Source organism: Ammospiza nelsoni, chromosome 2 (assembly GCF_027579445.1).
Source record: "Ammospiza nelsoni isolate bAmmNel1 chromosome 2, bAmmNel1.pri, whole genome shotgun sequence".
Taxonomy (NCBI): domain Eukaryota; kingdom Metazoa; phylum Chordata; class Aves; order Passeriformes; family Passerellidae; genus Ammospiza; species Ammospiza nelsoni.
In genome coordinates this window covers 104356292-104369498 of record NC_080634.1, presented here as the reverse complement: position 1 = coordinate 104369498, position 13207 = coordinate 104356292, and the positions used below count along the sequence as shown (strand labels likewise).

The 13207-nt window shown below is 36.3% G+C and overlaps 1 protein-coding gene across 2 annotated transcripts in view; it reads left to right on the top strand.

The window, feature by feature from the left end:
- SH3KBP1 (SH3 domain containing kinase binding protein 1) overlaps positions 1–13207 on the top strand; it is a 214584-nt gene that overhangs the window by 106967 nt on the left and 94410 nt on the right. For both annotated transcript variants that reach the window (XM_059466276.1, XM_059466277.1), the window contains exons 4-5: positions 313–419; positions 8246–8369. In XM_059466276.1, coding sequence (XP_059322259.1) covers positions 313–419; positions 8246–8369 — 231 coding nt within the window. The remainder of the gene's footprint in view (positions 1–312; positions 420–8245; positions 8370–13207) is intronic.

The following is a 13207-nucleotide window of genomic DNA, read 5'->3' as shown; positions in this document are numbered from 1 at the left end:
CCCTCTGGTTTCTGGATTTGCCTACACCATGTGTACAGAGTATTAGCATAGAAGAGAAATTGTAGTGAATACACCTGGAAAGATCCATTGGGTGAAGTTTGTCCATCCTGTCATTAGGAAGCACAATTATTTAAATTTGGGCTCTTTTTGTAAGATAAATCTAGGCAGAAAGACTAAGTATCACAGACATTCACATTCTGATAATAATGTTCAAAGATTAATTTTTCATCTTTAATAATTTCCCATGGCTTGTCTTTGGCATGGAATTTTATTTTAATTTTGTGATTTCCCTATTTCCTTCATTTCCCTCAGGAGAGAGAAGCAGAAGAAGAAGATGTCAGGTGGCTTTCAGTTACATGCCTCAAAATGAAGATGAATTGGAATTAAAAGTTGGTGACATCATTGAAGTTGTGGGAGAGGTGAGCACATCTTTAATTGAATATACATACATGCATTTCTGACATGTCTTGTGCATGCTAAGCTCCTCAGTATAACTTAAACCAGACATTTTTCTTCTCTGCTATACTGACCTGTCTGGTTTGGGTTACTGTTGGGGATTAGGGGATGTTGGTATTTTTCTTATGGATTTTGTGACCCTTTTTTCCCCCCTGTAGCATTTCTGTTGGTTTTACATCAGTTGATGTTTCAGAGTTCTGTTCAGGGAAAGAGCTCCATGTTTGTGTTACAGAGAAGAACCAAAGATTAAAGCAGAAGAAACTTTTCCCAGTTTTAGTAAGTCAGCCACAAAGAAAAGTCACCTTTGCAAAGTTAAACACATTTAAGAAATTTACTTGAATCTCTACCGGAGTTCGCCTTTTGTCATCTTTGCCAGCAAATTTTAAGAATTTCATTTTGGTCTTAATCAGTTAAAAAAAAACCCCTAAAACCAAAGAAAACCCCCCAACAAAATATTTAGAGACTCAAGAGCCACTTATTTTGGTTAGAACTGGATGTGAAAAATTAATCACGCGAGCTGGGAGCAAATTATGCAAGCTTGTCCAGAGGGACAGAGATTTTCCTTGCAGGGGTGACTCTGGCTGCAGGGTCAAGAAATGGTGTTTGCTCCCAATACCTTCAGTGTTCCATTAGAGATTTTACAAATATCTTCTTGGTAGCACGAGCAGCAAAGTCAAAATGATAACCTACATCCTTTGAATAGAATACATTTAAACTCTTTTATACTTATTTACTTAGCTTTAAAAAGAAGACCTTAGTCTGCTCAGGCAGCCAACATAATGTGTGTTGCAGTTTGTATCATTTATTTATAAGATTTTATTTTCTCTCTCATAACTCAGCAGTTAGTAATTAAACATTCATTTTCTTGTCTAGGATATATAGATAATTTACTTTTTCCTGCATCTGTCACTTAAGCAACCCATTTGAAAAGAATATAAATTCTACTGTAATCTATATGGTATCCAGCACTTTCTTATAAGAGATTAAATTCTCACATCTGAATGTAAGGAGCTTAGTGATCACTGGTTTTGCTCTAACCTAGCTGTGCACACCAGCTCTGCACAGCATTCTTCATCTGGAATCAGACATGATGTGTCACTGAACCGACCTTATTCTGTCTGTGAGCAGTTTTGTAATGGGGGAATTCAAGGTTAGAAGAGCATGTTTTGAACATATTGTAAACTCCACATTATGATGAGTTTCATGACATCACATGAACTGTTTTCACTGGGCAATTTGACGTATATTTCATCTCACATGGCCACGCAAATACAACTTAAAAGTTTTAAGTCTGTGTTTTTTAAGAGTAAATTGATGGAATAAAACCTTTTGCTAGTATCCAGCCAACAAATTAATTCTACTGAATGAATTATATGATTAAATAGTTTAGGTGACACACTAAGCGTCTCTTATGGAATGGATCTCATCTCTTTTTAAATTTGAAAAACTTAATTATACATACCTGATTTATTTATATCCAAAAGAGACTGAAAATATCAGCATTAAAATTGAAAAATGTAGAGCTATAAAAGTGAAACATTCCATGTACTTGCATGTGTGTGCTTATAGTTAAGGGCATGTTTTTTGAAACCCACTTAGGTTTCTCTTTTGGGTGAAAGTAGATTAGCTGGCAGAAGAAGGAAAATAGGATATTAAATAGAAATTCTCAGTGCTTTAGGAAGTATTGTTGTGGGACCCTTATTTTTCATTTTGGTTGATGCTAAGCAGTTGATGTTGAACACTTGTTGTAGCTTCCTCTTCTGCTGTTATCATAACAGTACTAATTCCTCGAAAAAGTAGAGCAGAATGTGTCTTTTGAAACAGGAACTTTATTTGAAGCAGAAAGTTGCACCAACAAATGTGCTGATTTAATTGTTTACCCTTCTGCTTTTAAGTAATGCTGCATAAAGAGTCGTTGCATTGAAATACAATTCATAGTGGTTTTGTCATTATACAATGCTTCTTATTTCAAATTATAAATATTTGGGGTGAATGACTTATTGTTGAAAAAATATGTCTTCCTCAGTTGTGAAAGTTGAGGGGGTTTTTGCAAGGGCCAAAATCATGTTCTGTTATTGTACAAAACCCTCCCAAAAAAACCAGAAAAAGCCTTTCCACATAGGCAACAATTTAAGATAATTCTTGTAAAATACAGGTTTTGTTTATAATTACTTAGGAATAAAAACTGGATGATATCTTCCACATTATTTAGAGCAGTTCCATGTAATTGGAACATTAATGGTAATTCACTTTCCATTTCCAGTTGCTCTTTTCTCTCATCCCATCTTTTTATTCATGAATAGGTCTCAGATTCCCACAGATAGTATTTTTTTGAATCTTCCTAAGACAGTTGATCAGTTGAATTTATTGGTTTAGTTGACTTGGATTAATATTTTAAAATCTCTATGGATTTCTATTTAGTTGAAAATAAATTGATTCCTAACTGAGTTACAGCAAATAAAACTGGTGTTATTTAGGTCAAAAGACCATCTATGTATCTTCATGTAGTTACTGAGAAAAAAAGCCAACATGTTAAAATATTGCTTCTGGTTCAACAACTCATAAAGCTTTTCCTGTTGCAAAGAAAAGCTAATTGGACTTCATTATTAGAGAAATGTGCTCTGCTCCTCCTTAAGATCACTGCCTGCAGCACAGGGTTGACAGAAGGGAACACAAATCTCAGATGCCTCCAACAATGTCCAAGTGTGTTTCCCCAAATTCCCAGTGAAAATAAATTACACTGATGTCACATGGGGATCTGCTGAGGATGAGGATGCCTTCCCTTCTCCCACCTCCCCATATGTAATAGCATCCAAAGCTACCCAGATCCTTCTTCCTCCTGCCAACAGATGGGATAAGATGTTTGGAGAGGGTTTTTGTGCCTGTAGTAGTGGTAGGCTACATGGAAATTCCTGTCATGGCAGAAGTGATTTGGGCCTGTAGAGTGGATTGAAACAACAGCAAGTTGAATTTTGAACTTGTCACCAGATGGATATACTTAGAGGTTGTGTGTGTTCAGAATTTATATTTCCTTCCTATTTGTCCTAAGTAGTTAGAAATTAATTATAATAAGATCAAACATTCAACACAATAGATAAAATGCTTGTCATTAAAATAGGTTTCCATAACTACAGAGACACTGATACCCATGAGACATTAATTAACAGACTTAAATTAAAAGTACATTTAAAACTAACAAGAGAAGAATTTCCATCATTGTTTATGTTCATGTTTATTGTGTGATTGATAGCTTTTTGCTTGTCATTTTCTTACCTCATTAGCTCTAACTCTAATTACAGTTGTTCCAAAATACAACTGTAACTAATTGTCTTATTAAATGCAGATATCTGAATTCCAATTATGTTTCACCCTTACACTTTCAGGGGATGCCAGATAATTAACCTGCAGCATGAGAGTGAGGACATTTGGCACGTCACTCAGGAGTTCTGAGGCTGCTGGCATTTGGGATTACTCTGTCACTGTGCTGCTTCTTACCTTTTGGCCTCCTCCTCCCAAAACAGCTTTTTGGCAATGTGTAGTGAATGGAGTGAAGCTCACAGGGCTTTGACTGAGACCTTCTGTAATGCCACTGAGCTTATTTCTTTGACTTTTAGGTAACATTGCCATATATTACGTGATCAAATCCTATCAGTAACTATTTTTAAGTTATAAAAATGCAAACTGAATTTTGGCAAATCTGTTGCCTCTTATTTGCAAGATTAGTGGATGGATGTTTTTTGGTCTTGTTATCAGATAAAGTGATTCAACCCATGTCCAGGAACAAGATAAACTGGGAATTGAGCTGGACTTTTCTTACAGTGACATTTTTTGGCATCTGTAGAGTAGAAAGGGGAATGAATATTTAACTATAGTGAGGGGATGGTCTGTGCCACAAATATAGAGCTGTATAAATTGCAAGAAAACAGCTGGGAATGAATGCTGGGGTTTCACATCCCTCAGTTACTTTTCTGTGGAATGCTGTGCCAGTTATTCCAGATTCTCTTCTAACAGGTTGTTCACGAGGATTTCTATGCCTACTTCTTTTTGGTTAGTTTATGTGGTAGGGGACTTTTTTTGGGGAAATAAGGGTGCAAGTACTGATGAGTCCATATAACGTCATCCAAGTTCTACATGATTGGTTTCACAATCCCTTAGTTTCTTATTTAGAAGATGATATTAAAAAACCCCATCAAAAACCCAAACCACAAAATCAAACACTCAAAAATTCCCAAAGCACATTTTGACACTTTAAAATAAAGAACCCTGAAGCTGAAAAGATTCTCTACTACAAAGTACTTGTGCATTTTTATTTTTTATCTTCTGCATCCGAGATATCAAACAGTTTCCAGATCTATTCTGCTGTACCAGAATCCCAAGGGATGGCTGACCCCTTAGGGGCATGGCTCTCTCTGAATGCACTCCCAGAATAAGCCATCAAGTGGCACTGTAGGCACCATCTTCTCTTGAGGTCTTGCTTCCAAAATTTATTTTCCCATTGGCAGTGGATGTGATTTGTTTATTTTGCCTCTTGGGAATCTATGTTTTTAATTTCTTTTCAACATGTGATTGCTTTTGTCCTTTGAGCTCAATGTTTGCTCAATGTTTTCCATTAGAATTTATAAACGAAGGGAGCTTTTTTCCTCTGCTTTCTGTGCTCTAGTTCTCTCAAAGCAAAAGAAAATCTGTTGACCTTGAGCTTCTCTCTCTCCTGTTGTCTGCTTCTGGCATTGCTTTTATTCCTGGGACTGTGTTTTAGTTTCAACAGCTCAGAAAGACTCTGTTATGATCCAGGGAGACTTTCTTCCTTTTGAAACCTTTCCTGACTCTGAGCTTCCCTCATCTGCCTTAACTAAACTGTGAGTAATCTGTCAGCCTAACAGGCAAAGCTGCAGCTTGTAGAACATCTTGTGGGACTGGCTAATAGAGGAATTTATTGGAAATACATTTTAGGTCAGTGATTCCAAAGAGCTGAACATTTTAATAATTTACCAACTTTAGCCTATTAAGTATATAGCAAGGTGTAAGCAAGAAGCTGTGGCAGCCCTAGATTTTCTGGCAAGCTGGTAGAACTTATTTTCCAGCATGGGGACATGGACTGCCAAATGAAGCCCTCCTCTTTTTAGATTCTTTGGTTCAGCACATGAATGCTGGGCATAAATCAGGACATAAACATATAAATTCTGAAAGCACTTTGTTTTAATAGCATGGTAACAAATTTTATTGAGTTTGTGCCTCCAGATGGATTACCCCCCATGAATAATGGATTTTCATTTGTAAGGTTTTATTGGCTGTGAATTATTGCAACTTTTCAAACCAAATGGTAATGGAATGCCCCAGTTTGGGATAACTAAATCCTGGAGGCATTTTAGTGTCTTGTATTGTATGGATTCATCTCTAGCTGGTGTGTTTTAAGGCTTAAGGATATGTAGCAGATAGCTTCAGTGTTTAAAATACTTAAAACCTTTGATACTTTTGATGAAAATTTCCTAATAAACCTTTGGGAGGCCCAGTTTGACCTCAATCTCTAATGTCTTGCTAAGATGATTCTGCATTTCCCTTGTGGAAGAAACCCCTTGGTTTTGCTTTAGATTTTTTTCTGAATTTGTAGAATTATTGCATCCAATATGGTATTTTCAGACAATTTTTCAGTCAACTGAAAAACTTAAAATATGCGAAGGAATTATCTGAGCATATTTATGTGCACTTTAGATTTAGCTGTCTAAAGATCTTTATATATATATATATATATATATATATATATTTCTATACATATAGATAGAGATCCATAGATCAACACATCACATAAAGTGCTTATTTTAACTGTAAGAAAACTCTGAAGAGAGCCAAGCAAGTAATAGTAAGAAAGTAGAAGTAAGAAAACTCTGGAAGAAGTAAGCAAGTGAAAATTACTTGAGGAAAAGATGGAACTGAATGATATTAGTCACATTATTTGTCAAGTAATCTCAGCATCTTGCAAAGCAGGGACTTGGGAACTGTGTAAATCCTCTAATTAATCTTCTGGTCAATCAGCTAATGCAGTTATGGTTTAATATTTAGCTCTAATTAATATAGCCACATGGGAATACTGCATTAGAAAAATTGAAATATTTTATAGCTCAAAGAGTCTTGGCCATTTTGTGTATTTTCTATATAACAATAAAATTTTATATGGAATATAACATTTATATCAGATGGTCTTTAGAGATATAATTTGTAGAGTCTGAGTGCTGTGTATCATGCAGTTTCAGGTTTGCATATTGCTTTTTATTAGTCTGGAAAGAAGAAGGTAAATATTACCTTTTAGAGACTCTGATACTGTGATGTAAAAACCTCCACCTCACTGAAGGGATTGAGTGAGATGTGCACATTCTATCTTCTCCAGTAGCAGCAGGATAGTAAGATAATTCCCAGAGATGTGCTGGAGCTCACCAGTGCTACCGAGGCATTGAGGGAGGGGAAGTTTTGCCAGGGACAAGTACTGAAATTAAATGAAAGTCTGGTCTGAACTACTTTCAAATTAAAACAAAAATTCAGCTCATGAGATCAAGAAATGTGGTGTTTTTGACTAAAATGTCTCATGTAGCTAAATTGAGAAAAATGCACACATTCCTCTATATTTTGAGGCAATATTTAGTTGTATTATTATTATGAGATTTCTTTCCTAAGGACTCAAGTCTTTTCACACAAGATAAGTGAAAAGACTTTTCACAGACTTTTTTCTGTGATAATTAGCTAGGTTCATTTAAAGTGTGGGGTTGTTTTTTTAACAATAAAGTTAACTTTCTCTTTTCATAACTGGGGAGAAGGTAGGCAGAAAAGATATGAGTCAACCATTATTGGAGACTGATGTGTCACAGACCTACACTGTCCTCTCCTGTAATATTTTTAGTGAAGGGACAGTGTCTGACAGATGAAAAACATTTATCTATCAAGAATGTGTTTAGCAGATGCATATAATCAGTCATTTCTTGCAGTGCCATTATAACCTAAAGGCATTTCTAAGGGCTGTCATTTCACTGCCTGACACCACCATTCAATCCTAAATGGGTTATGGAGGAGGGAGTTTGCAATTTTAAAGCGATATTTTCTCTTAAGTTTTGGCTAGGTAGTGTCCTTGCTCCTCCTGACACTATCATTATTATTATGTATTTCAGTGCCTCTTTGTAAATCTCGAGTCAAATATGCATTAGTACTGGTCTTTGTTCTCCACAGGTTTCTTACATTTACACATGAGTGATGTAGCAGCATTCTGAATTTCTAAAATACAAAATTTCTGATTTTGATGGGGAAGGCAGGAATGTTTTCATTATATTAAGATAACTAAATTAGATTCTCTGAGTAGCCCTTTTTAGGTGTTTCTCTTTCACCATTAATTACTTAGGGAATTCAAACAGAATCTGCAAATCGCATCCACTAAGATGGTCTTGAATAGCCATACGGTGTGCACTGAAAATTTACTGATTGAATGGATATCCATAAAAGTTGAAATTGTAGCGATACCATGTGCTCTCTAGTTGCTCTTTTATCCTTTTATTTAATGCTCATCTGTGCTTCTGACTGCTGTCAGCACTGCTGACATTTACAGATGGGTTCATGCATCTCTCTTGTTTTCACTTATGAAGAAAAAAGGAGAGGTGTTCTGGCTTGGAGCCCATGCCATGTGCTCCTTATACCTGAAATTAATTAATATAAACTATTCATGACTATTAGTGTCATTTATTGAATGTATATAATGGTGCTCAGTAAAGTGTTGCTTATGTAAAAACCCCCTTTTTTTGTCTCTGTGCAGGTGGAAGAGGGCTGGTGGGAAGGTATACTCAATGGGAAGACTGGCATGTTTCCTTCCAACTTCATAAAGGAGCTCTCTGATTCTGATGATGTTGGAATAGCACAGGAGGAGCAACTGAAGTCAAGTAAGGAAAAATTTTATTATTGATGCACTGTATGTATGTTTGTGTCTTTAGCTCATAACACATTGATAGGATAGCACATTCTTATCTCTTGCTGGGAAGCGTTTTTGAATGCCATGATCTTAATTCATGCTGAAAGGGTCAGAAGATGATGATTTATGTATACCTGCAGTGCTACCTGAGTTGCAGCATTGTCAGTGCTCTCTGAGCTGTGTAAGCCTTGCTGGGCCACAGCAGACCAAGAGGAGAGAGAAGGCAATGATGATGACTGCATTTGTATTTCAGAATCAGTTACAAGGGAATTTTTGTCCTTAGAAGTGGAAAGTACAAAGTGGCTTATTTAAAGTGGAGGGATTAAAGTGCCATGCTTTCTATAACAACTCCAGTAGATGAAGGATTGATAACTACTGGTGTGGGACATGCAGCACTTTTTCCCTCCAGGTGCTGAGCATGTTTCTGTCACCTCCGACACCCACTGCCCCAGCAGCCAAAGGGAAAGGGGCCAGAACTGGGACATGGACTTTGTTCTCTCATTTACAGTGGGCCAGTACTGCTGCAGGTGAAAAGCATGTTTGGTAACTAAGTTTGCAATAGTGTAAGCATGGGAGTGGGTTGTCCTATTTATAACTTCTCATGGAGAATAACCTGAACCAAAAGGGTGCTGTTACATGAAATGGAAAGCTGTTGGTCTTCATGTTTTTTATGTTCTTCAAGCAGCTATTACCTTTTTTTTTTTTCCTAATTCAGTGATCAAATCTGACTTTTCAGAGAAAAAAAAAAAAAAGAAGCCAATTCTATTTGCATATTTCAGGCTAATTCCACAATACTTTCCAAGGTCTTCCTATTTTTAGCACTGCAGATGTTCATTGCTATGTAGCATTCTCCTGAGATCTCTGAATAAACAGAAGTCAAAGGACTACCAAGATCCTTGTGGGCTGATTTCAGCTGAAATTTACCAAAACCTTTATAGCTTACTCTGTCAATAAAAGGTTGAAAATTATAACACTTTTTTCTGTTTTCCTTATTTTTCCACTTAAGGCAAATTTTTCATCCTTATTCCATAGCACAAAAATAAGATCCTGAAAGCCCTGACATTTGCAATTATGGAAATATTTTATCTTTTTTTGTAATGGAGTACATTTTCATGTGTGAATGTGTGCTGGTGACCTACACCAGTAGGTGGTCAGTGCAGTTCAAGATAATTAAATGTAACATTCCTTCAGACTGGAATTAACATATTTTAAACTTTAAATTTTTTATGTGATGGAGAGGGAGAAAGGTCATTAAGTGAAGGTGCATGTTTCAGTGAGATTGCAAACTGCTTTCTATAATCTGTATATGCTCTCTTGAATTATGCTAATTATAAACACAGTGAGTCTTGGAAGAACTAATTGTGTAGAGTAGTTTCAGCTCTGGAGTCTGTAGTGTTTGGTACTATATAAATGAACAAGGTAGGTGATAATGTTCAGAATGGAATACCCCAGTGTTTTCTATATGAATGAATGAGTATTCTTTCTTTTCAGATAATTTGTTGATATATACTTCATAATAAGCATCCTAAAAATGGCTTTAAACAAAAACATACATGGGAGTGTGCAAAAGCAGCCACAAAGCATTAACTCTTGATTCCATTATGGTCCATGCTTTGTTCAGACTTGGATTTGTGTGCTGGTTCTGTCAGTAGAACCCAAGCCTGTGATACTTTTATGAAGAAGACAGCAGTAACACAAATATTGTTTTGCATCTTTAAATAAATTGAAGGTAACTGTAGGTGGGAGATGGGTTTCCTACTTTCATGTATATAATTTAATTCTTTGGAGATGCTTTGTGGCTATCTGAGGAAGTGTTAGATATGCCTATAAATCAAAAGAACAGTGTAAACCTCCTGAGAGAGAGACAGTGACTCAAGGAATGCTGAGATTGTTATGGGGATTTTAATGTTTTTTAATTTATTTTTTCTTCAAGTAAAACTATAAATTTAAGAATTACATTCCCCTAGGAGAATTATGGGAAATATATATAAATTCAGTTTTTTCTGTATGTGATTTATGTGATTGATACAGCTGTTGCTCTCCAACACATAATGCTTCATGAGGCACACTGAATATCTGGATTTGAAAATCCCTGTAATGGGACTGCAAAAATTTGAACAAGTTTACACAACTGAATAGGAATGATAATCTCATTCAGTCTGAAAATATATTTAAAAAAATGAACAAGTAAACCCTGAAAGATTTGGCCATCAGGCTAGTAGCACTGCTGAAATGCTCTAGGTTACACCTCAGAAGGAGAGATGAAAGGTGTGTATTCACACCTCCAGGTCAGCTCCTTCCTCCATGGATGACAGGATGTGACAGCACCTTAAATGTGCAGTAACTCCTTTTTGTTTCTCTGGGAACTTTGAGTGTGTCTGTATCACAGGACTTTGCGAGGTGGAATCCCTGAATATGAATTCTGGATTATGAGGTTGGCACTTGGGTGAGGGGCTGTACCCAGGCACTGAGCTCAGACCCTGGGCAGCCACTGAGGTTCTGCTCAGCTTTCAGAGGAGCCCAGACAGGGCTGGGGTCTGGCTCTGCAATCCTGAGCAGCAGCCTTGAACTGTTCAGCCCAACTTGTAAAATGGATAAGGTAATACTTGGCAGATTTACTGTGAGACCTGGGAAAATAGCACAGGATATGTGGAGAACTGGCACTGTGCAAACCCATGAATGTTTTAAAGTTAACAATTAAATTTAACGTCTTGGTTAAATTAAATTAAACTTGATTTTTAAATCACATTTTAATGACCATCTATAAAGAGAATTTTTGAAGGGCAAATGTAATTTTGGTGAACTCAAAGAAAAAGAAATACAGAAGAGAAAAATTACATAACTTGGCTTTTTAGGAATAAAGTCAATAAAACCCCATATTTCTCTGTCCTTCTGTTACCATCTACACCAGCTCCAATGGACAGAAAAAAGTCTGATTTTATTGCTTTTGTTGTGTCCATGTAAATTTTATGGCAGATCAGAGTAAACAGCCAGAAGAAATTATCCTGGTTTCTTTTCATGCTCTGCCATAGACAAACCTCAGAAGCTTGTTCAGAGCAAAAATTTCCTTTTTTGAAAATGCCTGGGGCTAGTTTTAGAAGTGCCAAATGTTTGTGAATCCTGACTGTGGGACTTAGCTTGAACCTTATTTGGAAAGGGTTGGGAACCTGCGCCTCCCCTCAATGGTGTGTGCTCAACAGGCTGGAAAGCAAGACTTGCAAGATCAAAATATCTGGGGGGGTGTTTCTTTGATTTTAAAGTATTTGTCCCAGCTGTAAGATGGTTGCCAAATTTCTTCTCTTCAAAGGCATTTTGCAGTGTAAGTACAGACAGGATCTTAGAGTAAACAGCAATTCCTTGCTCTTTAAAGCATGCTCTTAAATGAAAATATTGCTTTTCTTAGGCCAACTGTTACAGCATGAACAGGTAGTATGCATTATCAATTTATTACTACATTAGATACATGGATTATAAGATTATTTCCCATATTTCTCAGAGATACAGTATTAATTTTGAGACTATTTTCAATATACCACTTCTTATCAATACAGCCTGTTGAGAAGCAAAAAGTTGACATGTAGTCAAAAAAAAATCTGTTTGAGATAATCACAATTTCACATTGAGAAGATTATTTCAAAAAACATTTAGTATGTTCACAGCAGTGTCATGACAGCATTGAAAGGTGGCCTTTTGTATCTTGCTGCCTCTGATGTGTGTTCTCTGAGGTACAGCTGGGCCTCATGCTATCTATCAGCTATTTTTGGAACCTGTTAGTGATGACCCCTGAAAAGTCCTGGCTGCTGGAGGCAGAACTGATAATAGACTCATCAGCTGATGCTTCAGTCAGGCAACCTGCTCTGTTTTGAGTTCTGAAAACTTTGGTTTTCCATTACTGTCTCTCTGGCTCTCCACAGTGTCATGAAGCTTAACTTACATTTCCCTTAGCAGTGGGTTGATGTTCGACTGTTTTAATAGCACTCTTTTAATGGTATCCTGTAAAAAGAAAGTGTAAAGATGGATTTCTAGCATTTTTACTTCCTCATTACATGAAACATTACATAAGGCAATGGAAATATTCTGTTATTAATTAAACTGCAGCAACAAAACTAAGAACTAGCTTATTATAATATATAAATAAGTATAGTTTTGTATTGTCTAAAAGTCCAACAGAATGATATACAGGAGAAAAAAAATCCCACACATTTTTGGTACCAAACTGGGTGCGATTCTGTGTTGTGACAATTCAAATATACTGTCTATTTTGCTATAAAATTTTACCCAAGACATCAATTTTTGTGATGGTATACCTAGGGGGGATTTGGAACAATCTGGCATTGGTATATTCTTGGGCTTGCCTGGGTTTTTAAACCTGACACACAAAACACTTCAGCTGCTCATGCCTTTACCTTCACTTGAATTTCATGTCCTAAATATCAGAGCATGAGCTATGTCACTAGCAATGAAAAAAAAAAGGATTTTGTAATAAAAATGTTATCTTAAATGTCTTAGATGAGAAGTGGGATTTGCTTTTTGTAGTTTTACTGGTTTTCCTCTTAATTTTAGATTTTTGCTTCTGTTAATGTCAATGCCGAGTCACACCTGATGAAGCTTGTAGCTGAAAAAACAATTTATTCAGGTTTTACTGTCCTATACTTCCTACTAAGCACTGTTTAAGACCAGTTCCCATGTCCAAAATATTTCCAATAAGTGATCTTGGAAAGATGCAGTATTTCTGATGCTCACAGGATCCTGGTACATTAAAGAGATGTGAGTATTTCATTGCCTTGTTTGGATGTCAGCTGTGCACTA